Source organism: Erithacus rubecula, assembly GCF_903797595.1.
Source record: "Erithacus rubecula genome assembly, chromosome: 4".
NCBI classification, from domain to species: Eukaryota; Metazoa; Chordata; class Aves; order Passeriformes; family Muscicapidae; genus Erithacus; species Erithacus rubecula.
This window is the reverse complement of record NC_136686.1, coordinates 3,168,558-3,194,854: the sequence shown is the minus strand read 5'-3', so window position 1 is coordinate 3,194,854 and position 26,297 is coordinate 3,168,558. Positions and strand designations below refer to the sequence as shown.

The window sequence follows — 26,297 nt, the reverse complement described above, 5'->3', positions numbered from 1 at the left end:
CTGGACTGCTGTAAAATAAAACAGACTTGGCTAGTCCTTGCAAAAAACTCTTGCTAACCTCAAAACAGTGAGCCTCAGAGAAATCATGAACCTTGCAAGCTTCCCCTCCTTCTGTAAAAGGGATTTGACTTTACACTAAACAAGGATATTAACTGAGTGGAGGAGGGCAAGGGTGCTGAAAAGTTGCTGTTATTGGTTTTAGTCCATGTCAGTCTCCAGTGTCTCACTTGAAATATCCAGTTGTTGTTATTGTTGCTATTCCTCTTCTCACTAATAGCTGTTTTGTATTGATCCTTGGCTTAGTGACTAAAACTGCTGTGGTTTTCCTATTGGGGTTGTTTTTTCAAACAATAATACCATGGTTATGCAAATCTGTGTGTTAATGTTCTGATTATTCTACATTCACTGCTTCTGTGCTCAGTTGCCATCCTGCTGCCAGCAGGAGATGCAGGGAGATTTTGAAGGTTGAAAGCAGATCATAAATCCCTGTTGAGTTTACATGGCCTGGTGTCCTGTCTTCATTTTAGCTTAGATGGAATCATTAGAGACAAATCACATATAGGAGGTTCTCTCCCTGTTTTTTTGTTGTTTTTTGGTTTTGTTTTGGTTTTTTTTTTTTTTGTGAAGTGCTATTATACTCTGTGGTGGTTTTTCTTTTCTTTAGGAAAATCTATGTCCAAACAGCTATTTTAATGTATTAGTTTTATAGTGTAAAAATTTTCCTTTAGTTGTTGTTCTTAAGAATTCTCTTTCCCCAGCATGTTCTGACTGTCTTTCCCAGCCAGTATACTTTATTTCATTTGGTTTTTCTAATATGGGAGAGACCAACTAATATTAGAGGTTTTTCCAGGAAAAGTGAGTGAATTTTTGTCCATCTTCATTTCCAGTGCATAGTTTTTTTCCCTATAGATATATTCCTTATTTTTAGGGAGTAAAAAGAGTCCAAACCATATGTTAACAAACTTCCTCTTGCTGCAGTTCTAGGAACTTTTCAACAGAAAATGTTAGTAGTGATTTCCTGCCAGGAAAATACCTCTACATTCAACAGGCTCACTCAGAGGTTGTTTGTTTTTTTTTTCTTTTCTGCTGTGGTGTTTTTTCTTCAAATTCAGGAGAATAGTATCTTTCAAAAAACAGGGGGAAAAAAGACTGAATGAAGTGTTGATCCAAATTCTGTCTTTCCCAAGAATTAGCTTGGCTAGTCTAATACAGACTCTGCTGCTTTTTATTTTGTGAACATGGATTTTTCTCCCAGAGCTGAAAATATTACAGATAACATTGGTAGATGAGTCTGGTTTTTGTTCTCAGCTGATATGTTTTTTTTTTTTTTTCCAAAGAAGGGACAATAAATTATGTATTTAACATAGAAAGAAAAAGGCTACCAGGGAAATCAGGATTTCTTGTAACAATAAAAGTAAAAAACCAGAAATTGTATTCAGCATTCAGATAGTGTCAGTTACTGAATTAGTTTTCTAAACCATTCAGCTGCCTTGAAATTGATACAAGGGGAGCACTAGGAATTAAAGTTCCTCTCAATCTGTGAAAGTCATCTGTAAAGCCAGTCAAAGGAATACATTAAACATGTGGGGGCTGGACAAAGCTATTAAGCTGGGAAAATCAAGATGAAATTTGGAACTTGCTTGAGGGTAACTCTCCATGTTTCTCATGTTCCAGAAGCTGCTTAGTGTAATGCATGCTATAACCACTAATTAAGATTCTGTTGTCTTAGTAAATTAATGCTGCAGTTATTATTTTAAATTCTTTTCTTGTTACATCTTTTCTGTTTCTCTCTCACACTGTTGCTATCCCAAATTTTCTCCATCTTTTCCTGTCTTCTTTCTCCCTTTAGCACCCTGAAGTTTTATTGAGTCATCCATCCAAGCTAGTAAGTTTCCTGGCAATCTGAGAGGCTGTTGCCAGCACATTTAACTTTTTGTGTTGCATGTGTATTCACCTGTGCTTTTATAGTTGGACCAACAGAGTGTATTGGTGAATTCCATTAGTAGTGGGTATGGACAGTATGGATGCAAACAAAAAGCAGTGGGGTGTCTGGCCTGTCATGTTCCAAAAAGTTTTCTGAGATGTCTTCACTGTTCCAGTGCTTTGGTCTAACTGCATTTTTGTTTGGACAGCTTAATATTGTGTCAGTGTTTTGTTTCCCCTCGCTGCTAGTGCTTGAAATGTCCTGTAGCTTTTCTGTCATCTCCATTGTATGTGCATTTTCAGAGCAAGAAGGTGGAATTTCCATGCAAATCGAGCCTCTTGTGTGAAAGTGTTGTGTAACACTGGGCACAGCAGCACATTAGAAATAACAACTAAGTTGCAGCAACTGAAAGATTGCTCAGAAACTTGTGTAACCATTCAGCTCACTGGTACAATGTCAGTTTAATCTTGGATCCTATTTCCAGCCTCCTGTTTGATGTCAAAGAGCACTCCTGTCAAGGAGTGTTTGTATAATAATATCTTGGCACTGTAAATTACGTAATCCAAGGTGGTTTTCATCAGAGATTTCTTTTGTGGCTCTGTGCATAAAAAATGGTGTTACAGCACTTTCAGGAGTCTGATACCTGTGTTACTCTTGGCAATATTCAGGGTAAATGGACTTGTCTATCCTGACAATCACTGTCTGAGAATCAGGGAATTGTTGGGGCTTGCAATTGTTCAGTTTTTGTGGCATCCCGTATCAGAAATTCTGTAAACCTGGCTAAATGGTGTTGATAAGGAGTTGAGAAAATGAGATATAATACAAAAAGATTGCAGTTGGTGCAAATTGGCAGAAGAATTAGTGTCAGGACAGCACTGTCTATACTAAATCTTTAATAAAATGCAAAGTTTTTGAGACTCTCAAGTCAGACAATAGAAGATATGGGAGCAAACTGTGTATTTATTCTCCAGTATGATAACACACAGGATAAGGTACAGGGAGGTTGAAACATGATGATCTTCAAGGACCCTTCCAACCCAAACCATCCTATGACTCTCTGGTAGCCAAAATTTAGGAAGCAGCCAATGTCACACTGTGTGGTCTTTCTCATTTTTCCTTGTGAGGTAATTTGTCTAGCATTTCATAACTAAATTTCTGTCTCCTAGAGTTTTGCTGTTTTCAATATTGTGTGACAAATGCTCCAAGAGTGAGCCAGATATATATGAGACATGATAATCATCTAGAGAAGTAAGATGATAAAATACTTTTTTAATAGTAGGAAAACATTGAGTGACTAAAGCAGGATATGTTTGCATTTTGCTTTTTCCCCTGCACACCAGGTATAATAATGCATCCTCATTTCCCACTGGTGGTAAGAAGTGATTAGTTGTGATTAGCATGACTGAAAGAAAATTGGGGAATTGTTTATTTTAATGTCATGTTGCAGTTCAGAATAAACAATGTATAAAGCCATACACTGAATATCCAAGAACTGGTACTGAATGTCACTTGAGTCCTGTTTCTGTAGAATTGTGGTAGCCTGTGGGCAGGTGAGTAAGGGCCAGATCAGAGGATGCAGGTGGGGGGGTTAAAATGCACTCACAAAGAGAGATGTCCTGTGGGCCCTTCCCTCCTGACTTTGCACACTCTGGGTTGGGCTGAATCCAAAGAGAGCAAATTGTTAATGTTTAATGACATCCATGGGAACTTGTATCTCCCTGAAGAGATCACTTGTTCAAGTAATGGAAGTTGCCTCTCTTGAGGTGTCTTCCTGTCTTTGTGGTTCTTCATAAAGAAAATAATTTGTTCATGAATTGATTGTAACTGAACACTTGGTTATTCAATGTCAAAAATTTGCATTTCCATTAACAAAGACTAACAATGTAGAGATAGTTAAATAACAGAATAAATAATTCTCTGTGACAGACTCAAGGTTACAGTACATAGTATACCAGAGAATTTCCTGAGCCTTTTACTTCCATTGTAGCCTTTTCAAAAAGCTTTTTTATAGTTTGGGGTGTGTAGAGCCTTAGAACTAAAGGAGGAGAAAGTCTGGTTGTTTTTTAAGTTTACAGTTTTGTTAAAACTAATAAAGGCACAATAGAAGACAGCACAAATGTTTTATCAGTTGAATTTCTGCCTTTGTTGTAGGAAAAGTAGAGAAAGTGGGTCAAGTGTTTGTCTTTTGCAGTAAATAATCATAATATATTTCTGTATTTGTGTGTGCATTTACTATTTTTAGGAGACATGAGGTGCCCTTGGAGGTAGGAGGGTGGATTAAAATGGGATTTCAGGTTCTTGGGAACTTTTACTTCATGGCCAAAAGTTCTTGGCAGCATTTGTATGTGAAATGTTAAACTGAATTTACTGTCTTAATTCATAGGTAAAAGTAGAAAGTGTTTGCTGTGAATTATTTGCTGTTTGATTTAGTTAATATTTTAGGAATATTGATTTGGAGTCTTGGTCATAATGTTTGGAATTTTTATTTACATTTCAGAACCTTTAAATTAGATCTGTGCTATTGTTTTGTTCCCTGTCTCTGGCACACTTTAAGCTGTGTAAGATTATCTTACCTCTTAAAAAAGAGGTTTTTGGCACGAGAAATATCAACTTAGAAAACTCTTTTTAATGTGTTTTGTCTTCCACTCTTCTCCATCTGTAAATATTGGTTATTTCTGTGAAACATTGGTCATCTTTGTTTCAGTTGTAGAAGTTGGCTTTGTCAGCTGATTTTCTGTGGAAGCAATAGAAGTTAGAGTATATTTATTTCTTGGAGGAACAATCACTCTTTCTTATGTTCTGTAGGTACCTGAAGCAGTCACCCCATCACTTACCACATTCCAGATGGGAAATGATGGCTGAGAGCAGGAAAGCAGAAAGCTGTTAAACCACCTCTTAGTTTATAGTCCCTCTTAAGACCTGGGAGAGCATATCCAGAGTTGTAAACTTAAACTATTCTCAGTCCTGAACCACTTAGAATTTGAAACTGAATTCACACTGGCAAAGATTAATACTGATCAGATGAGCTTTGCTAATAAAAACAGAGCTTCAGAGGGTGCTGCTTTCCAGCTGAAATGTGACTGTTCCTTATACAGGTCAAAGCAGGATGAAATGTGTGAGTTTGGCTGTGCTCTTAAATTCACCTGTTTGATACCACACAGGAACACAGCTGCTGACAGGGTCAGGAGAAACTAATAAAGGGTTTAAATAGCCTTTAATCAGCTAAACTCAGTGGCCTGTGGAGATGAGAAAGTGCAGTGTTCCCTTCACCCTCAGTAAGCTGCTTTTCAAATTTATTTAATTTTTATCATACTTCTTGTATATATTATCACACTTGTTTGTAACTGTGTTAAAAGTCAGCAGATTTACAAATACTGTGTCAGGCAGAGATGAGAGTCAAACTTATGAAAATAGACTTCTTATAGGCTCTTAATGCTGGAGAATCTCTTGGTGCATTTGTCATATTATATGTTGATTCTGCTTCAAAAACAAAATTTCTGCTTTGGAGTTTTTGTACAGTTTTGGTGGGCAGGACAAGTTGCATGTGGATTTTTTTTACTGTGAATATAGGAATTCATTATTTGTGTTTAGCTTTTTGGTTAAAGGAAAAAAATCCAAGATGAATTGTTTTGCTCAGTGTTGCATTGGGAAGGTAGCCAGTTTCATCTGTTCCAGATCTTGATGTGAGTTTGTGGGAAACCTCTAAATGCATTGATTTTCTCTCTTATACAATAAATGAATCCAGTAGGATTTTAGATACGGTCATGAAACACGTATTTTGTACAAAACCCACAAAATGGACCAAAGTCACTCAGTCAGTAACTCACAGTGCAGGAAGTGGTCTCCAGTTTACAGCATATCACATAACCTTCTCTTTGTGTTAGGTGAAAGTATCCATACTTATGTGCATTATATACAAATAACATGTGTTACGTGTCTTAACTAATAATTTATGTCCTGTAAATAGCCTTTTGCTTCTATAAGAACCAGACACACTGACTTGTTGGCTAATTCTCTAGAAAAGAAAATTTATTTCCTCTTCTCAGTAGTGTCTCTTGGGTTGTTGTGGAGATGCTTTTATTAGCAGGGTAAAATAAATCAGGACTGTTCTGACATTCAAATTGCATTAGGTCTCATAACTTCTTTTGAATTAGTGAGTTTAATAAGCCAGGCTAACAGACTAACTTTGCTTTCCTTTAAAAGAAGTTTTGTGATTATCTGATCATGTATTTTGGATGACTTTAAAGAGCCTGGAGGAGTATTTGTTAAAGCAAACAGTTTGAGATGTTGGAAACATACCTAAATCCAGTACAGCAGAAGTCAGGCTCTGCCTGGTGAAAACCAGACTGAACTCTATACATAGTTTCTCTTAGGAGAATACAGATGCCCTCAGTCGATATATAGGTGCCCCCAAAACAGTACTCCCAATTCCCTGTGTTTGGGGAGGAAGGATTGGAGGAGTTTTTTAAAATTTAAGGTGCAGTTGAAAAGGAAATGAAATCAAGTATTTCAGATTTCCCACAGGCTGGAAATTCCAAAAAAGCATTTCAGTAAACACCCACCAAGACTCTTTCCAAAGCCAAGTGTGTCCCCTGCTGCTCACAGCTGTTGGAGGAGCTGACACACTTGTCAGTCTCACTGCTGCCACATCCTCCTGGAGTCTGCATCCTCTTGGCAGGGCATTAATTACCCTTCCACTTGCTGTGGAGAGCCCTTTCCAAGGGTGTGTGATTTGAAGTGCTTATGGGGCAGTAAGGAATCTGGAAGCAGTGACAGCTCTTACTCTAAAAGGCTTCCCAAAGCCTTCAGGCTCACAGGGATGCACTTGTGGCCAGGTCCAAGTCAGAAGCTCAGGGTTTCCAGGCTTACAGTTCAGTGACACAGGAGTGTCAGGGTTTGGCTGGAAAGTCACTTAGAAGGAGGGAGCCTTTTAAGTGTTCCTAAGTGTATGACCTCAGCAAAGGGTTCTGCTTTTCCATAATTTTTGGTTATTGGGCACTCTTGCTGATGTCTGCCTGGCAGACCTGGTGGATGCTGGGCATCTTGTTCTAGAATAAAATACTGTCCAGCTAATCAGGATTCTGGAATTCTTGTTTTTTAAAAAAGGAAGCCACAGCAGCTTAGTATTGACCCTCAGCCAAGAGCTCCAGGGCTAAGGCCCTGGAACATGAACCTTTCCTTTGTTTGGGAAACGCAAATCCATCCCAAGGTCAGTCCCATTAAAGACAGGCATCAGGACATTCCACAGTTCCAGAATATTCTGCTCCACAAGTCTCCTGGATTCTGCTAGAATGTGGCCTTGGCTTTAAAGAAGCTAATTAAAAGCTAGACACTTCAAGGCAAAAATGTTGAGGTCAATGAATGGATATTTTCCTCCAGTCTTATTTTACTGAATAACTAAACAGATTTAGCCAAATGTAATTTTGCTATTTGATTCTTTGGAAGCAGCTGCTTTCTGCCCTGAGTTTTTTACTGCTGCAGTTCTCTCCAATTACCTTTAAAAGCAACAGAGTCATATACTATCAGATCTAGACTGAGTGTGCTTTGGAGCAGAACATTGGCAGCTTGTGAAACAACTTTCCACAGCTGCACACAGAGGGGAGAAAAGTCTGTAGTCTTATTTTCTGTTGTAGGTTCGTTTTGAGAAGATCAAGGCCTTGGGTTTTGTAGGCAATCCTCATCAACAGAATAACTCCATCAAACTTGCTGTTCCCTGAAGCAATTTTGAGCAATTCTGAAATAGCTTTAATTGATATCAAATTGCAGTTCAAGATGCAAGAGCAGAGGGGCAGGGTGAGAGAAAAAGAATAATCCTTATTCTGCTGTTTAACTTTTAACATGAATACTGCATCTTCCTGTCTCTTACATGCTAGACACTATTGAATTAGTTTTATTAATAAATTAGTGCTTTTTATAACAAACCAAGCCATTAAAAACATCCCCAAACAATCCATTCATTCAGATCATGTCATCATCAGTCTGGAGGTAATTTTTGTCCCAAGAGCCTGATTGTGAAAAATGTATTACTGGATAACTAAGCAAAGATAATTTCAGTAGGTAGCCATAGTGATTAACCCTGGTCTGTGTGGCTCACAGAACTAGCAAGGGCTTGAACACATCAGCACCATCTGTGCAGAAGTATGACACTTGGCATATTGATTTAGTTATTGAAACAAGTGAATGAAGTGTTTTTTCTTGAATCTCTCTGTGCCAGGCTCACGAGGCAAGCCTGGAGGCGAGGGCCAGTCCCGAGCTGAGCGACCGCCTGCAGCAGCTGGAGAGGGAGGTGACGCGGCACCGCGAGGAGTCTGGCAAGGCTCAGGCCGAGGTGGATCGGCTGCTGGAGATCCTCAAGGAGATGGAGAACGAGAAGAATGACAAGGACAAGAAGATAGCAGAACTGGAAAGGTGAGAGTGGTGTCAAGTTAGAAAAGGAGCCAAAAGAGCTGGCTGATAGATAGAGATAAGTTGTTTTTCTTGTCTTGAAAACCTTCAAGTGTCTATTTTGGGAAAGTTTGCTTTGAGTTTTTCTATCTTTGGTCCTTTATTGTGCTGCACTCTTAGGAAAAGGGTGTCTTACCATGTGATTTTTATTACCTGGCTACTCAAAAATAGGACTGATGTAGGTACAACTAGATAGGTAAGGGAAAGGGTAGAAAAACCTGATGACATTTTGGTGTATTTATAACACAGTTCGTTGTTTTGATACAATAAATTCCTTAGGCATGGCTCTCACAAAAATAAGAAAAATGACTTTTCAGAGCTTATGATGCTATTTACTCAGATTCTTCTGACAAAGTGGCCTCACAACTCAGTACTGGTAGGGACACAGGTGAACTTTGGCCCGGGTAAATCTGATGAGCAGATTTGTTTTAGTACAGGAAAAACTTGATTCAGCACTTTGCAACTTTTTCCATCTTTCTCTTGGAGCCTGAAGGCTCAAGCTATAATGTCCCAAGAAAAAAATTATAATTTATTATGATTTGATGACATTTGCATCACAACTATAGGTCGTAGATCTTGGGTAGGACCTGAATTAGGTTCTGTGTTCTGTAATATTCTCATATTACATTGGGCCAAGAGCAGAATTCTGGGCAGTAGTACCTGTTTGGGGCTTTTTGTTTACTTTACCATTCTCAGTGAAAAATCACAAACTTGGAGCAGCAAAATGGAAATTTGATTATTTCCATTTGTCTTGTGCCAGAATAGTCTTTCTGATTTCTGTCTTTTCACTATTTAACTACTCTACAATTTAGTGTCAGGAAGATTAGGGCAACTAAGTGGAGGACATTAAAAGTTCTGCAATCAGTGGTTATTTTTCATGGCTTGCTGATTGTCAAATTATGGGCCCCTCTGAATGATTTGAAAAACTCTTTTCTAAGGAGTCAATTCTCTTTTCCTTGAAATGTACAGAGCTCTGGAACCACAGTTCAGCTTGCCAGCTGGTTTTCTTCTTTTTTTGTGACTGGAACATCCTGTTAGTTTTTTTTAAGTTGTTTTATTTAACCAGAATTCTTCATGCCTATGGCATGAGCGCCAACACCCAGAAGTGAGAATATATTTTTCTAAAATGTCTTTCCATTTTTCATGAGTGATGCATTGTTCAGCCCATTGGTACATAATGCAATCAGCAGAGCATTCAGGCAATAGGCTGACATTGTTGAATGAGTATAGACATGAAAAAGCTGCAAGTTATTTGTCTGTGTGATTTTTTTCAGTCCTGTTGGGGTCCCCATCTCAGGTGTGACATTCCCTGTGCCATCCTCTTTAGGGCAGGCAAGATTCCCAGGGAACAGGTACAAACAGCAAGTAAGATAGGGGGAAGAAACATATTCATACTCTCTTAATTATTTTTTTTTCTTTGTGGAGAAGTAACTACTGTTTAGGAAAAGAAATCAGAAATATGCATCATTCCTTAGCCTGATTCCTAGAGGAAATTAAAATGGCAGGAAGAGAATCCTCTTACATACACTTTTAATGCAAGCTGATTTTTTTTATTACATTAGCATTTAGAAATGAACTATGATTTGACTTGCAGCATCAAAATTGAATAGACACAAGTGTCATATAAACAAAAAAGTTTATATTTTACAAAGGAAAAATAACAAAGAAGAGAAATTAGGATGGGTCTCCTCTTTTATAGATGGAAGCATTTGTACCATGTTCAAAGAGTTAGAAAGCAAGCTTTTTCTTGGTCAAGATGCATTTCTAGACATCTGCAAAGCAGTTATTGTTTTTCCCTATTACATGGTAGTTTCTTGATGTTTCAGTCACAGACTAAAGTCTTACTATGTAAACATAAAACCCCCATATAAATAGATACCATTCTATAACAATTTGGTAAATACTCTTGACTATTCAGTTTTATCCATTCCTTCTTACCACCTGATCTTCAGTCTTGAAAAAAATTGAGTGGGCCTCTATTCTTTTTAACTTATCTTTTCTACCAGTGCTGAGATAAGATAGAATTTTTTTTGTCTTATTTCTAGTAATTAGAATAGGTATTTCAACTATGTAAAAGAAAAGACTGCTTTTTATCATGTGACTGCCAGCAGCTGAATAAATCAAGGGGAGGAGAAAAATCCAAGAATATTCATATTCTGTAATCACTCTAAGTGGAAATAGAAAAAGTCTTCATGATCTAAAGATCTGATGTGTATGCTGTTAGTGTGGTGACTTATCCAGGTGTCAACACCTGAAATGATTTTTCAGGTGAAACTGTAATATAAACGCAGCACTGGAGAAAGAGATAGAAACTTCCAGATAGTTTATGGTGAGGTTTTGACTGGTAATTTCTCTTATTCTGAATAATTGTTGGAATTTCTATTTGACTCTAGTTGTTTTCAGCTGCACCCCCAATTATGTATTCCCTGAAATCTTGTTTTCTTCTTGTGAGTTTTTGCACAAAGCAGAGATTTTATCATGCCTATTTCATGTATGAGTTGGTCCTGTTGTTATCTACAATGTTTGTTTATAAAATATTCTTTCATGGCTGAGCCTATATATCCAGGCTTGTTACATGCTTGTTTTAGAGGTAGAAGAGCCTTGGTTTCCAGGGGGAAAAAAAATAGATAATTTTTAAGTCTTTCCTAAACTGTGGTCCATGCAGAGTGAGCTAGAAACTATCTTGGCTTCTAATGCTTTTAGAGCTGATCAAACTGTCTTGTGCAAAGAAGAGCCTTAGTGCCTGCAGAAGCAATTGTCAGCAGGCTAAACAGCAAATATTGCTGTGCCTATCAGGAGCAGTCAGTGTTCCATGTGCAACAAGATGAGAAGAAGAAAGTCACATGCAGAGAATAACTGTTCTTTAAAAAATGGGATTTCTCAAAAGAGAGTCTCTTTTCCCTGTAGTTTTCCCTTTTGCCAGTTCCATGTGACAGCTACACCATATGCTGTCAGGGAGGGAGAAATGCTATCAGGGTTTCATCCACAGAAGAGATGTGTTGCCTATTAGGGAGGTAGGCACAGAGGAGCAGAGAAAAAGACAAAAGGGAGAGGAAGATGAAATTAAAAACAGAAAACTGTTCTTTTAACCTTTTAAATCCAGGCAAAGTTGCCTTGTGCTTAAGTTAACATAAAGAGGGAAATGCTTCCACTCTTCAGTAGCTGTTGCAATTACTGAGTGGGAGACATTATTTTTCAGGTGAAAGGTATTCAAACAAATATATTAAGTATGATACATGTTCTGCAAAAGTTGAAAAATTTCAACACAAGGTTGAAAGCACAAGCACATTGGTATCTATTCTCTGTGGGGAGGATTTTGCTTTCTCTTATGGGAAGGATGGGCCCTAAGCCCACATTCCTTCTGTGGTGAGCAGCCCTGTAAGTTTTGTTTCTGTCCCCTACTGTAGAGCTGTAGAGGGTTTTGTACCTGTCTGGTTATTCACTTCCTTTGTAACTAACCGTTTGCTTTTTGTATTGCTGTTCCATAACCTGCTGTCTCTCTGTAACTTCTCGGTTTGTGTTTTCTCCCCCGCTTTCCCCTGCCCCGTGTCCCTCCCCACCCCGAGCCGTGTCGTTCCCGTGTGTGTGCCGGGGATTTGGTGTCTGTGCCTTTCCTCAGAACGCACGGCTCCCGCCAATTGCCCCCTCCCTACCCGGTGCTGCTGCCCGCACCGCAGCACCTGGGGGGGTTTGTGTGGGACTTCTTGGGAAAGTGAGTGTCCTAAGGCTTCTGTTTCCTCCTCCGGGCTGGAATGTGGCCGCTGCTGCTGCTGTTGGGGCTGCTGCAATGCTGCTGCAATGCTGCTGCTTTCCCCAGCTCTACAGGACCCGCTCATGTGCAAGCGCTGGTTCTGGCCACAGTCCAAAGGAAGTTTGCTACTGATTTCCCTGATTTAAACTCCACAGAAGCTGTTGCTTTTTAATTCTAATTATCTTGCTGTGTTTTACCTTTGGTTCTAATCTCTTGCTGCCAGTTCTGCCTGAACCAGCTAAAACTCAGTGTTCTAAAATGTGTCACTGATAGAGGTCAGTATTGACTTGTTATTGAGTTTTATTGTGATGACTATCCTGCAATAAGAAAACAAGCAAAAGGTAATGTTGCATATGTCAGACATAGCCATCAGAGCCTTCAGAGTAATTTATACACAGCTCTATTGGTGTGCACATATTATGCAAGTAAGAGGTGGCTTTGTACTGGAGAGGTGGCAGGAAGTGTCTCTATATGCTTCTTCAGAAGTGAGGTCTGAGTGAATATATATGGAAGTCCTGGTTCCAGCTGCAGGCTTAAAATTGATTTTCTTTTGGCACACTCACTATATAAGGTAGGTGGTTCTTGTGAGGACACAGGGCTTCTTTTTTTCCTGAAGGAAACTTTGCCTTGGAACAAAGGAAGACAGCACTCTGTGGAATACCAGCAGTCCTCTAAAGGACAGCTGGAATTAGTGGCTATTTTAAGAACGAGAATTTGGAGAGTTTTCCTGAAAAGAATTTAAGGATGCCCTTTTCAAGAAGAAACCTTCCAAGTTTTGATTTGTTGCAGCCAAAAGGTATATTCGTCATCTTAAATATTTCTCCTCAATAGTAAATAAAAGATTAAAAAGCATTTGGGGATCTCAGAGGAGTGCTGAAAAATATGGACAGTAGAATGCAGTATCCTATTTTGTTGCTCTTTAGGACAGATATGTTTGTGTAGTGTTCTGTGAAGGATAGATGGAGAGAGAAATTAGCTGTATTTTCCATCAACTTTACAGTTTGCTAGAATAGTGTAAAGGAAACTATACTAGTAAATTATGCCCTAAGCTTAAGTCAACAGTTTGAAGCTGAAATACTTTCAAACTGCTACTCATATCTTGCAATAATTCTTTGGTTTTCAAGTTTGTTGTTTCTGTGAATATTTAAATAGTTTTTTAGAGCATTCCTAAGCGAGAATCACATCAAGGCATATAAATAATTTAAAGATATGTTGTCAAATTAAAGAAAGGTGTTTATAAAGTCATAATCATCACCATTAAAATTAACCTTGAGAGATGGTATGGCTATAATACTGTATTCTTTTAACTGATTATAGTCCTCCAAAAATAAATTGAACTCTGATTCAGGCATTGGAAAACCTGAAACAATTAAGTATAATTTTAAATTACTTCAATCCATTCTGGTGCCATAAAAAATAAAAGCAAATCAACTATATTTATCTTATAGTTGTGTGCTATTATTACAAGGCAGAATCCGTTGTTGTTGTGTTTTTCATCCACTTCCCTGAAAAATCTGTAGCTAAGTGAACATTAAAATTCTAATAAAACTCTCACAGTTTAGGATATTCCAAAATGAAGGTTGCCTTATAATTTTAATTGACACCTTATGTGAAATTATAGTTTTTAACCGTGTATGAAGAAATTTTTTCCATAAAAATCACTGCCTTTTGTGAAGGACACAGCTGAAATTCTCCACAAAAATCCCCAGTTAGGTTGAACCTGTCATGGGAAATAGCAGCACAACTTTTTAGTATTTGGCAAGCAGCTGAGGACAGGGTTTTGTAATGGAAAGAAGTGGTCAGATGTGTAGTTAGCCCAGCTCCACCTCTGAGCACACAGATCTGTTAAATATTAAGATTTGCATAATTTCCAAGCTAGGAAAGGAAGAAGTAATTTCTTCTCAGTTTTGCTTTATCTTCATACAAGATCAGCATCACACCTGAAGTCCCATATCAAGTTGCACAGGGGGAAAACAAAAAACATTTCATATCTACATGACTTCTTTAAATAGATAATAATAAAAGATGCAGGCACATTTCCTTCCAGGTATTTAATAGCAGACATTTGTATGCTGATTTTCAGAAAGCAGTTGTCTGCCCTCTGGAAGTTAATCTTTGTTCAAGTGCCTTAAGAGCAGCACTCAGACTCACTAACTACTTTTGAAATCTGCATCTAAGGAAAGAAAAGAGAGACACAGAGACACTGCCAGTAATTGCAAATCCATCTGGAGAGAGCACCAGATAAAAGCCCCATCACAGTGATTTTACGGTGTGTCCTCAATCCATCCTCACCTTTTTCATATAATGGGATATCCTTCAATTTGTTCTTTATTTAGCTGTCCTTTACTCCCCATTCTTTCCCTCTTCCTGTGTTTTGGGAGAAACTGAAACTCTGTGATGCTGCAGAAGCAGCTGTTCTAAAACACAAGGTCAAAGAACCCCAATTAGTGCAGCCCCTGGAATGGTGAGAGGTCAGGGCTGTGTCTGAATGAGCTCACTGTGTTATCCCTCAGTGAGCCCCCTCAGCCTGGTGTTATATCTGTGTTCAAGCAGACTGGCAATGTTAAGCAGAATGATTTGTGTCCATGGAACTGAGTGCAGACCATCTCCTTTGTTAGGTTCAGCAGTGGGCTGTCTCAAAAGGGTGGTTTGTCTGCTAATCTGAGACTAAGGATCTGACCTTGGATCCTCCAGGAAGGACCTTGCACTAGAGAAATGCCAGTAACAAGAAGCACTGATTGTGGACTTTTTTGAAGGCATCTTTTCCTGCCAAATTTTCTGTAGTGCTGAAGTCCTGCTTGTTTTTATCATTAAGTCAAGGTGGTTTTCAAGCACTCCCTCTCATGCCTATTATCTGTAATGGGTATAAGAATTGTCATCTGCCTTATATTGTAGCAATAATGGATTTTATTTAGCAGATATCTCCTAATCCAGCTGTTGGATAAGTAGAGAGTAAGAACTGTGATATAATTAAAATAATTATAAACATCAGGAGAAAAAGCATCATGTAAATAATGAACCTAGTCTGCATATCAGTTTCCTTGTTACCTGCCTTCACTACATCTCTTTAAAAGCTGTTTTGTAGCTTTGTTTCAGTCAACATCTTCGAGCAATATGGGAATATCCATACTAACAACTTAGGGTGAAAGGAGTAAAAAAAACCCCACCAAAGCTGTCTTTTATACAACTGATACAGTGAAAATGGAAGTGTCAGATCCTGGCATTGTCCTGGAGTACAGAAAGAACAAAAGGAATATGCAGTAATTGCCAGCAAGCCAGTGAAATAGTAATTTTAATGCTCTATTGTGGCCATCTGTGGCTGGGTTTGTGCTCTTAGATCCATGCATACATGTGTGCATGGATGCATACACAAACCTTCTGTCTCTGCCTTTCCATCTCTTCCCTATCCCTCTAAATACCAACCTAGAAAAAAGGAAAAGACCAGCTATCATTCTTTTCATCAAGAAAACGTGTCAAAAGGAGTAAATACAAATAGCCTTTCTGCTTTGACAGACACAAGGAAGCTCAAATGCCTATTGTTCCCTGTCAGACTGCTTTGAAGGGAAGACAGGGTAATAAATATACACAATCACTCACTGTCAAACAAGGGGAATCAAAGGTTGGCTGAAAATCATTACATAAACTACATCCTAAGTACATCTGAGACAAATGTAGCAGGCTCATTCTACTCCCTATAATACACAAACATGCAGAAAAAATTGTGGCTGGAATTGCCAACAGCTTTTAAAATACAGATTTCCTAATGAAAATGCTTAAGCTTTCGCATCTCATTTTTTTGATCTTGACTCAATGATCAGATTTAAATCAGCTCTGTCTTTAGAATTAATGAGGTGGTATTTTAAAAGAAAGTGGGTTTCTCTGAGGCTGCCAGTTGGCATTACAATTGTCTTGTCTCCCTGTGTGACTGTTGCATCAGAGTACACAGTTAGTGGGGCTGGGCAGGAGCGCTGCTGCTGGATCTTGTAAGGAATGCTGCTGCAAGTGTGTGTTCTTGCTGGAGGGGAAAGAGTGCAAACTAAAACTTGTGATTTTGCTCTGTAATGAGCATGTCTTGGTATGTATCTGGTCCTGCTTGCTTGGGGCTGCTGCCTGGGGCAGGTGCTTGCTGTGCTGTGCTCCTCTGTTCAATTTCACTGATGTAGCCCATGAGCTGAGGCTTCACCTCCAGTCCATGGCAGGTCTCCATTTCCTTCCCAATAGCTGGCAGTCTCAGCTGCCTGCCTTGATTTTACTTTGAGTGATAGCACACTTACAGACTTTTCTTCTAATTTTAATGTGCTGTCAGACACAGTCCTTGGTTTTGTTTGGGTAAATATTATGGTTATTCTAAAAATCCACACTGCTAAAAATCATTTTGTACTTCTGTAACAAAAACTTTGAAAAGGGGCTATAGACATTACATGAAATGTATTTTTCTTTGGAAGAAAGAATTATTCCATAACAAAATGGAGATGTAGCAATAGTTATTCTCTGTTGAAAACCCATGCAGCTAGTTAAATAATACTTCTGTAGCACACAGGAAATTGCAGGTGACCTCAGCAGAGTGTTGTACATGCTGTTTTGCCTTCATACTGTGCCAGCAAAAGATGCTACCTTTAATAGCAGTTGGAAGAACTGTATGGTTAATTTAAATTCTACTGTGCTGTTCTGAGTTGTAGCCTGTATGTTTTTCACTGTTAAACTGAAGAAACAATATCACATCATTACAACACAACTAGGAATTGTAAAGGATCCCTGAAACACAAAATGAGAAGTCCTAAATTTTTCTCCTTACCATATTTATTCCCATATTTAACCAACTGTTTATTTTCACATTTTTGTTCCCTTTGTTAAATTTGTTTGTAGTCTTGGATTTCAGTCAGAATTGTTACTTACACGTTTTTCTGTATGAATTAACAAAGCTTTTGGAACATTCAAGTTAATTCAAGATCAAACACTGAGATGTGATATTTGGCATTTCACAAGTCTCATCTGTCCCCAACTCCCCAAATCCCCAAATAATTCAGTCTTTACAACAGCTGTCCTTGAAGAGCTTGATTTGAAGAATGTTGGTTCAGAAGCCAAAGAAAAGTACCTTTGCACTAGTTAATCTGTTACAGACCAACAACAGCTGCTTGTACAAATTCAGTACCCTACACAGTTGATAGTAAAATTTATGTCATAAATAAGGACTTCAAATTTCATTTACGTACCTCCACATACCAAGAGTAATAGAGAATATAGCAGTTAGCCTGTCCTATAGAAATATATTTATCCAGGCCATATCCTGCCTTTTTAGAGTGAAGTTTTGCCATGGGAGAAGTACAAAAAAAATATAAAAGCCAAATTGCTACTTTGGAGACAGAAGCGCATTTCCTTTGCCTCTCTTCTATTGACTGAAAATCATCAAATTTAAAACCAGATTGAAAAGATGTGTATTTATGGTTCCTTGTTGACTTACCTTGCTGTTATCAGTGAAATTGACAGCAGATGCCTATGAAAGAGACTGAAGAGATTTTGGGGGAAAAAAAAAGCAATAATGAACCTATGGGACCTCATGTAATACAGGGGACTCCAGCATTTTGTCTTGGTCAGTTCTGCTGTTGAGCAATGTTGGAGAGAACTGTCAAAAACTACCTGTTTGGTCATTATTGTTTTTAGATTGCACCTTATACAGGAGAATTATATGGCAGGAAGAAGAGGCAGCTGCTGATTTTGTTTCTCTTTGGAAGGGGTGACTTCAATGTCAAAATTAAGATGAGCTTTTAGCTTTAACAAGTCTTTATGTTTCAAGGACTTTACTCAGTGGTTGGAGTTTTTTCCTTTCTATTTAGTTTGTTTAGATGAGTTGGGATCATCTGCAGGAAAAGTGAAAAAATTGCATGTCTTGCACATGGAGAGAAAATAAGCCCTTAGAAGATCTCATAAAGGAAGACACCAGGTTTCATCTCAGACTGTCAAACTCTGTATTTTCAAAATGTTTGTTAGAATTCTGGAAGAAGGGTACTTGTTAATGATATGATGTAAATCCAGAGTTTTCTTGTCAGATGGCTTATTTTCTTTTTCCAAGAAGTGTTGCATATTGGAGACTATTTTCTCTACAGAAAGTTGCCTCTAATTGAAATGGTGTAATCTAATCTAAAGGTCCTTTTTTCTCTTATTTCTTTTTCTTGGTGGTTTTTTTTTTTTTTTTTAGATGTCTATAAAACATGCAGCTCTGTGTCTGTGAATGATTGTATGTCTGTGTGTCATTACCTGATTTATATCTGCTTGTTTTGTCCTTTATTCTTGAACTGCTTTATCTCTGGACTCTGTTTTCACAAACTCTTAACTCTTTCTCTTTCGCATCTCCTTCCTGGATTTGCTGCTGCCTTCAGCCTCACCTCAAGGTCAGTATCCACTTTTAAAAGGGTGTTTATAAGACTGTATTCAGCTAAAACTGAGATCTTACAGCAGATTGCACATCAAATTACATGATCACAAAATAAAAGATCAGAGATTTGGTTAAGTCTGTGTAGGAGGATGAGTTGAATAGGGTACATGTTTAGAAGGAAAGAATTTATATCAAACTGTTGTAAATCAATGCTGTTGTGCACTGGGAAGAAGAGGGGAAACTAACCAATGAAGTATTTAAAAGGAGAAAACTCCAGGAGCAGGAAGCTGAAGCAAGACAGTTGAAATATTGCTGGTTTTATCTGTCACTTTAAGAAGAGGAGAGATTGGCCATTAGCCATGTTCTGTGATACATACAAATGCTGTGGAGTGCAAAATGGTTCCTTTGAAATACTGGTGGTACAAACTAACTGCTGGATCTTTATCATTGCATCTGTGCTTGAAACCTTACAGTGATGTTGCAGAACTAGTTTTGGTGGAGCTTGAATGTGCTGTGCTGTCAGAAAGAACCAAGTGCTGAGGGTTAAAGATAAGTAAATTAGCAAGAGGATGAATTTGTTGAAGACACAAAACGATGAATCACTTGAAAAAAGCTACTAAGAGACAATATGTTTTGAGTCTTTCAGCCATGCTTCATTTTTCTGTCAATATTTTAAAGGCAGTTGCTAACCACATATTCAATAGAGTAGTTCAGAGTAAATGTCTGTAGCCTAAATAATAAGAGTACATTATCATTTGCCTTTGAAAGCTCTGTAACCATGCTGGACTTTAGTCTTTGCTGATAAAGTCTGTTAGTAGAAACCATCCGTGACTCCTGAAGAAGGAATGATCATAATTATTTCAGGCAGTGTCTTTGCCCAGAAAGCCACTACTTAATGACTGGAATTCTGAGTTATCAACCAACATCCGACTTTGCAGCTCATGGTTAGCACAGAAGAATGTGGTGGTGGCTGGAATCCCCCAGTGCTGTGATGCTGCTGACGCCTTCAGATTGTGTCAGCGTCGTGACCTTGGCTTGGCACAGGCACCGCACTCGTGGCCTTGGGTGCGTGTTTGTCTTCCTCCCACAAACTGGAAAAAGATTGGAAGTTAATCGTGTTGTTGTCATCCATCAATACCTTCCATGCTCAGTGTGTCTTACTGGCATGCTTGTAATTACTGGGGAGAGGAGGTATGGCCTTGAATGACCCTCTTCATATCCCAAAAAACACAACTACCAGGAAGCTTTTCCTGCCCTGTGAGCATTCTCCTCTGAAATAACCTCTGCCTTTTGCTGCAGAGGACTCTGTGGGCCAGTCTGTATTTGCCTGTTACCACCATGAGTGGAGCTTGCTGTGCTTTGGCTGGAAAAGTCCTGGATGTCATGGAATTCAGCTGTCAAAGCTGTTTTGGCTTCAATCCATATGGCAGTAGCTATTCTCTGAAGTTGCATTCTACCTTGGAAGCTACTATGGGAAACACAACTGTATTTTTCTCTGAATGATGTAAAGCCATTTTTTCAGACATCAAAGCAAATGTGTCTCCTGGAAAAGAACTGAGTATGTGAAGAACATGTTAGGTATGTCTGTCTTCTTACAGGAAGAAATCCTCTGAATTATTTCTGTTCTCATCAGGAGCAGCTTTGCTTACAGTAATCAGTGCAGTACCTTTGAGTTTTTTGATCTGTCCATTAAGCTTTCATCATCTCTCTCCTGACAAACTCAGTGAATCAGAATAGAACCGTGTAATCCTCATCACTGTTGCTGTTGTGACATGCACTTACTGCCCAGAAGTCTTTAGGATCTGGAGTGGATGCCATGCTGATTCATAGTAAATAAAATAGTCTTGGAAAGCAAGGGGATTAAAGCAGTTTTCTGTAAGAAGTTTTTTTGCTGAGCATCTCTGCTGATGACAGCTTCACATAAAGAACTCCCTAATGGTGGTTTAGTTCAAATTAACAGGCCAAATAACACTATACTGATGTCATTACCTGCAGCAGCAAAAAAACAAAAAAAAAACCCCCAAAAAAAAAAAAAAAAACCCACATAAATTCATATGCTTCAGTTCTTCTAAGCCGTTCTTTTGAATATATGTCATGAAAGTTGAGATAAAGATAAAAAATACTGACAATCAGGTGCTATAGTGAGCAGCTGCTTGTTTTTCAAGGGAAGAACAAGCTATATTGATAATGCAGAAATAATATTTCCAGCCTCAAACTAGGTAACAAGCAGCTTAACTGGACAGGAGATATCCCACAGGAGACTTGTGTTTTAGTGTTCTGCTTTCTACTGTCAGATTTTCTGTTAATTTAGATCACATAATTGATTGTAGTGTCTGTCATATTTTAAAGCAAGTAATCCACTTCTTAGAAGAAAGTTTTCTGTATTTTTTGCTGTACCAAAGAGAATCTGATGCTCTAGGAAGTAACAATGAAATACTGTGAACTTTATTTTCACGAGCAAAGTGGCTTGGTGATTGGATGAGTACAGGGTGGTGGCATGAGTCCAGGTAAAAGTCTGCTAAGAGTGTCCATGTAAAATTAAATGTCAGTGAGGCAACTCAAGTGTAGCCTTGTAAAATCAAAGTGAAAACAAAATACTAAATCTGAGGTGGTTATTTCAGTCTTTTTTCTAGAGTGCTGAACATATATTAAACAGAACACATCTAACCACCAAGGAAATATTTAAAATGTCATCCTTCTATAAAAACTAGCAGATAATACTGCATAAAACGTTCAGCAAGTACAGGAAACTCAGGGTGCTATTCAATAATTCCTTTAAAAAGCCAAACCAAAACAGCAGAGTACTTAGTGGCAGGCATGTAGTCTGTGGTACCTGTGGGCTTTTCACTGTGCTGGAAATGCCTTTGCCAGGTCAGTCAGGAGAGATTTCACTGCCACTGTGGCTGGATCTTTGGTTTCCTACCTTCAGAAGACTCCAGGTCTTCATTCTGCCACACTGTTGGTCCTTAACTGTGTCAGGAAGTGTTAGAAATTTGAAGCAAGTTGAGTCAGCAGTGGTTTTAGCTCAGCAGAGACAGAAACATCTTCAAAGAAGTTTCCATTTAAATTTCCTTGGCTGTCTTCAAAAAACAGCAATCTTTGTAGTTGTTTTCTATTCTCTGTATGTTTCCTGTAATTCTGCTTAGTGCAAAAATGGCTTTGTGGCATTATTTACACTAAGTACTCTTTTTGTAAGAGTTGTATGATCCTTGTGAGTGAGAAGAAATATGGATCTTAGAGATGACAGTGGGGAAGGGAAAAATGAAGGCATCAGGCCTGGTGGTGATGAGTAGGTCACAAAATAGAGCTGTGGTTTTCCTTAAACAAGTCACTGGTGTAGCCTTTCATACTTGCTTTAGGTATAGTGATTATCAGAGCTTTTCTCCTCTGTTGAAAGTGATATTTGTACCTTTTCTGTCAAAGGTCCTCTTTTCTTGCCTCATTTGACTGCATCTTAATTAAGCAAAATTATTCACAGCTGTACATAATTTCAGAATTTTCATTTTTCTGCAGTCTCCCATGATCTGATTCATTGCCTACTACCTACTGAAATTAATTTAATTATATGATAGAATGATGAGTAGTTTTTGTGTTATTCCTTTGTTTTCAGCACACATATTCACAAAGTGTGCTGCTTACCAGTGGGATTTTGAGCTGAGGTAGCACTGCAAACACAAGTGACATGGCACTAGAGAGGATTTTTGTGTGTCACAGTATGCTGTGAATTTTGAAGAGGTTCAAGTCAGATGCTCTGAGTGAGAAATCCTTCACAATTCCCTTTTTTTCAGATATAACAAAAAGGTGAGGGTTTTTACCATAGTATTTGAAACATCAAAAGACAGTATTATTTTTAGAAGACATTTTAAAATGTGTCTTCCTATATCCCAGAGCTAACAAATTACATAGCATGTCATCATCAGAAGATTAAACAAAATGATCTCTCAAACTTCATGCAACATTAAACATTTTGACTAACCCATATGAGTCACATCACATTTAGTCTCAGGAATAAAATCTGAAGGTTAATTTTTTCCTCTTTAATGGACAGCTTATGTGCAAAATTTTATCCCCTCAAATGGCAGATTTTTATTTCTGTTGAAATTCTAAAAACCAGGCAGTGAATGTGTCTGTGGTAAAATAGTCTTGGTGCAAAGGGTTCCATAAGTGACAAGAGAATGCTGTTGGGCAGGACTTTTTAAAGAGTTGCTGAAAAGGATGAGTGGCTCAGTATCTGCTTTTCATCATTTTATCATGGTAAGGGCTCCTTTCAGATCATAATGGGGAAGTGTGCAGGAGTGAATCATTGCCTGAGTTGCAGGTCTCTCCTAATTTAAAGAAATTAGAAATGTGCAGGTTGATGGGATTGGATCAGATGAACACCAGGATGCTGAGGGAGCAACCTGATGTCATATCAAGGACTCTTTCTGTTACCTCCAAAAGCTTGTGCTGTCAGGGAAGGTTCCTCTTGACTGGCAGACATCACTCCCATCTTCAGGAAGGATGAGAAGAATGATCTGAGGGATTGCAGGCCACTCAGTTTAACTTCATGTGCTGGGAGCTTTTTTGGAGCAGATCCTCCTCCTAGAACCTGAAGGAAAATAAGGTGATAGGGAACAGCCAGTATGGGATTTACAAGGACAAATCATGCCTGACCAACCTGAAGGATTAATTGATGAGATGACTGGCTGAGAGGGGAATCAGCAGTGTTCAATGTCTTTTTAGTGATGTTTCAGTGGATGATGAGACAAAATACACCTCCAAAATTTCTAGAGAAGGCAGAGTCAGGCTTTTCTCAGACATGTTCTGTACAAGGTTGAGAGGCAGCAGACACAAACTGCAACTTGTTCCAGTATAAGTCCCATTGAGATAATTGACAGGAAAACACTGATCAGTCAGGTACTGATTGCTCAGGGAGATTGTGGAGTCCTCAGCACTGGAGATAATCCAAACTCATCTGAACAAAGCTAGGAGCAGCCTGCTCTCCCTTGGCTTTGTTTTGAGGACAGTGTTGAACCAGATGATCCTCAGACATCCCTGCAAACAGAATTAGTCCAGGATTCTGGCTTTCTGTGCTAAGTTAATCTGTATTCATGGCTAAGCTCTAGAGGTTTTGTGTGTTTTTGGTAATAATTTCTATGTAATAGTCATCTGATAAAACAGGGTAAACAAAAATGGTCTTGTTATCTCATAGCATTGTACAGCTGTAAGGAAAGAAAGAAGAAAAATTGTGGGGATGGAGGAGGAGAGCAGGGTCCACTGCACTTGGGTTTGTTGCAAATTTCTATATGTATTCTGTTTTTAAACAATTCTTAAAAGAATTGCTGCTTTTTGGAATATAGTATCACTGTGATATAGGTCAGAGTGGTCTTAGTAGATTTGTCTAGCAATTTACTGAGACATTTTTATTTCATGATTCCTAATACATCTCTCCCATTCTACCCCATCCTTTAATATGATAGGGAGGGGATTTGCTGTTTCACCTCTGTAGTTACCAAGTTTGCTCTTATGTCTCATCATTTGGACCATCTTCCATTTGCAGTTTTCACATCCCTTTTTGTCACATCCTTTATTTTGCTCAGGCTCTGGGCAAATAAAATAGAGTATAGTTAGACCCTGTGTTTTCTTCTCAGCTCACTTGTTGAGGCAGCATTTTTCTGCTGTGAGATTCTCAGCTGGCTGGGAAGTTACTGGTCACACCAGTGGAGTTGAGTCTGCACCAGTGCCTGAACTGGAACCTTTTGTTCTTGTGTTGCTTGTGAAGTTCAGGTTCCATTTCTGACCTACACACAAGGTGTGCCTCAGGTGAGGGTGTTCAAACCCTCGTGTTTCAGATGTGCTTTACTTACCAATTGAGAGCATTACTTCAGTGGTCATTTAGCTCACGTTTTCCACCCTCATTCCTGTGAAACTAGCCTCCCTAACAGACCTATGCATCATCTCTGCAAATAATTCCTCATCTTTTACGTGAAAAATATGTTAGATAAGCAGAGATATTTGTTGCAGTTGTACAGTTTATAGATTCAGTTCTATTGCTATCAGTCAGTTAATTGGAAATCATTCTTAATCACTTTACTCTAAAATGAAAACAAAATTTCTTATCCATGAAATCCCAAGTAGGCTATTACAGATACTGCAAGATAAAAACATGCTTAACATTCTTAGGCTAAAATTAAATTAGAAAGCTCTTTCTTCCCCCTTTCCCTTTCTCTTCTATGGCTGTCTTCCATTTCATTGTTCTTGCAGGGTGGTGTATTCAACTATTCCCTCCTTCTGCATAATGTGTTCCTCATCTGCAGGCAATAGAGGGCCCTTTCATACTGGAATATGTCAGTTTTTCTAGATAATCTTCTTGAAGTACTCCAGGCAATTCAGACAGATTTAATCAAGCTCTCAGTAACTTACTTAATTTCCTGCTTATCCAGCAGATAGGCCATTCTTCTTAATTAAAAGAAATGGGTTTTTTTCACTTCCTTGGAGAACAAAGTATTTCCACTTGTCACTTTTAGCTCTTTGCTGAGTAATTAACTCCCATCTCCAAGGGATAAAGTGCCTCCTATCCCTTCAGTGACCCAGCACACTCCTACCAATGTAAATTGCTTTTACGTGGAACATTCCTCTGTATCTGTTTACAATACTGAACAGATCTGATTGAAATTGGGATCAAGCACCTCGGTAGTTTTGGGGTGGCAGTAGGCTTGGGATGATTTAGTTCCAGCTTCCTTCCTTCAAGCACTTTGGAATGAACTTTACTGTTACAAGTAACTTAATTATTTTTATACAAAACCAAAAGTAACCAAGAATTGCAAACTTGAGGTGCAAATTGCTCTCTGTAAATGGACAAGAGACTCATTTCATCCTAGAAATTACAGCTCAGGGCCAGCCTTGACAAAGACAGCAAGAGGTGCCAACCCAAGAGAAAAGTGAAGCTGTTTTCCTGCTAGTTCCTCCTCTCCTGTATTGCTCAGCCCTTGGACTCTTGGTGTCCTGAGCTGTTCATGCCATGTTTAATGAAGTGCTGAAATGAATGCAGCTTTACCCCACAAGTGTCTGTAAGGATAAGGACTCTTCCCACACTCCATTTGGGATGTTGTACCTTTGAAAATGCCTTATTTTGGGAGCACCACTTTTGTGTTCATCTTTGGATCTTTCCCTAAGCTTGCCTTGTTTTATAATAGTCTACATTATATTTTCAGTTTAGTTCCTTGAGTCTGCAGTATTTTAAAACAAGTGTATGCCTAGTTTTCAGATGGTAGGATTCTTGCTTTTGGAGGATGCCCCTGGATTCTCATGTAATTGTGCCAAATTTATTAATGTTAACTTAAAACTTAGATTCATTTCACTTTTCAGTGTGTAATTTTTCACTTTCACAAATCAATCAGCAGAATATGTTAGCAATTTCAATTAGAAATAAATGGCTTAGTAATAGATTTTTTTATTACTAAGTCCTAGCAATGTATGTAAAATGTATGAGAACAAGCATATTTGCATTATTTGAAATGTCAGCATTTTTTAAAGGATTGATACCTCAAATCAGTGTGAAATGTCTTCTGGCACTTTCTCCTCTTGCTCATATGTTGTTTTTTTTTCCTCATTTGCTTTAAGTCTACCTGTATGGAAAAAAAAATCTAGAGAAAGCATTAAATGTTAGTCAAAACTTTAGTAGGATACTGCTAAATGACACTTTATATTGCACAAGTGGCCACTGACTTGGAATGTGAAAATAATGGATTTTCCTGTTGTATTTGGAGTAGAACACAGATATAGCTGCAGCACTTAATTAATTTCTTCTTAAAGGAAATATTTCA

The 26,297-nt window shown here is 38.4% G+C and overlaps 1 protein-coding gene across 6 annotated transcripts in view; it reads left to right on the top strand.

Annotated features, from left to right (window-relative positions):
- Positions 1-26,297, top strand: part of ERC1 (ELKS/RAB6-interacting/CAST family member 1) — a 256,843-nt gene that overhangs the window by 98,079 nt on the left and 132,467 nt on the right. For 4 of the 6 annotated variants that reach the window (XR_013773970.1, XR_013773971.1, XM_079303738.1 and 1 more), the window contains 2 exons: positions 1,850-1,885; positions 8,139-8,332. Coding sequence is in view for 4 of the 6 variants with exons in the window: in XM_079303738.1 (XP_079159864.1) it covers positions 1,850-1,885; positions 8,139-8,332 (230 nt within the window). In the remaining 2 variants the exon portion in view is untranslated. The remainder of the gene's footprint in view (positions 1-1,849; positions 1,886-8,138; positions 8,333-26,297) is intronic. The other 2 variants (XM_079303739.1, XM_079303741.1) reach the window with 1 other exon arrangement.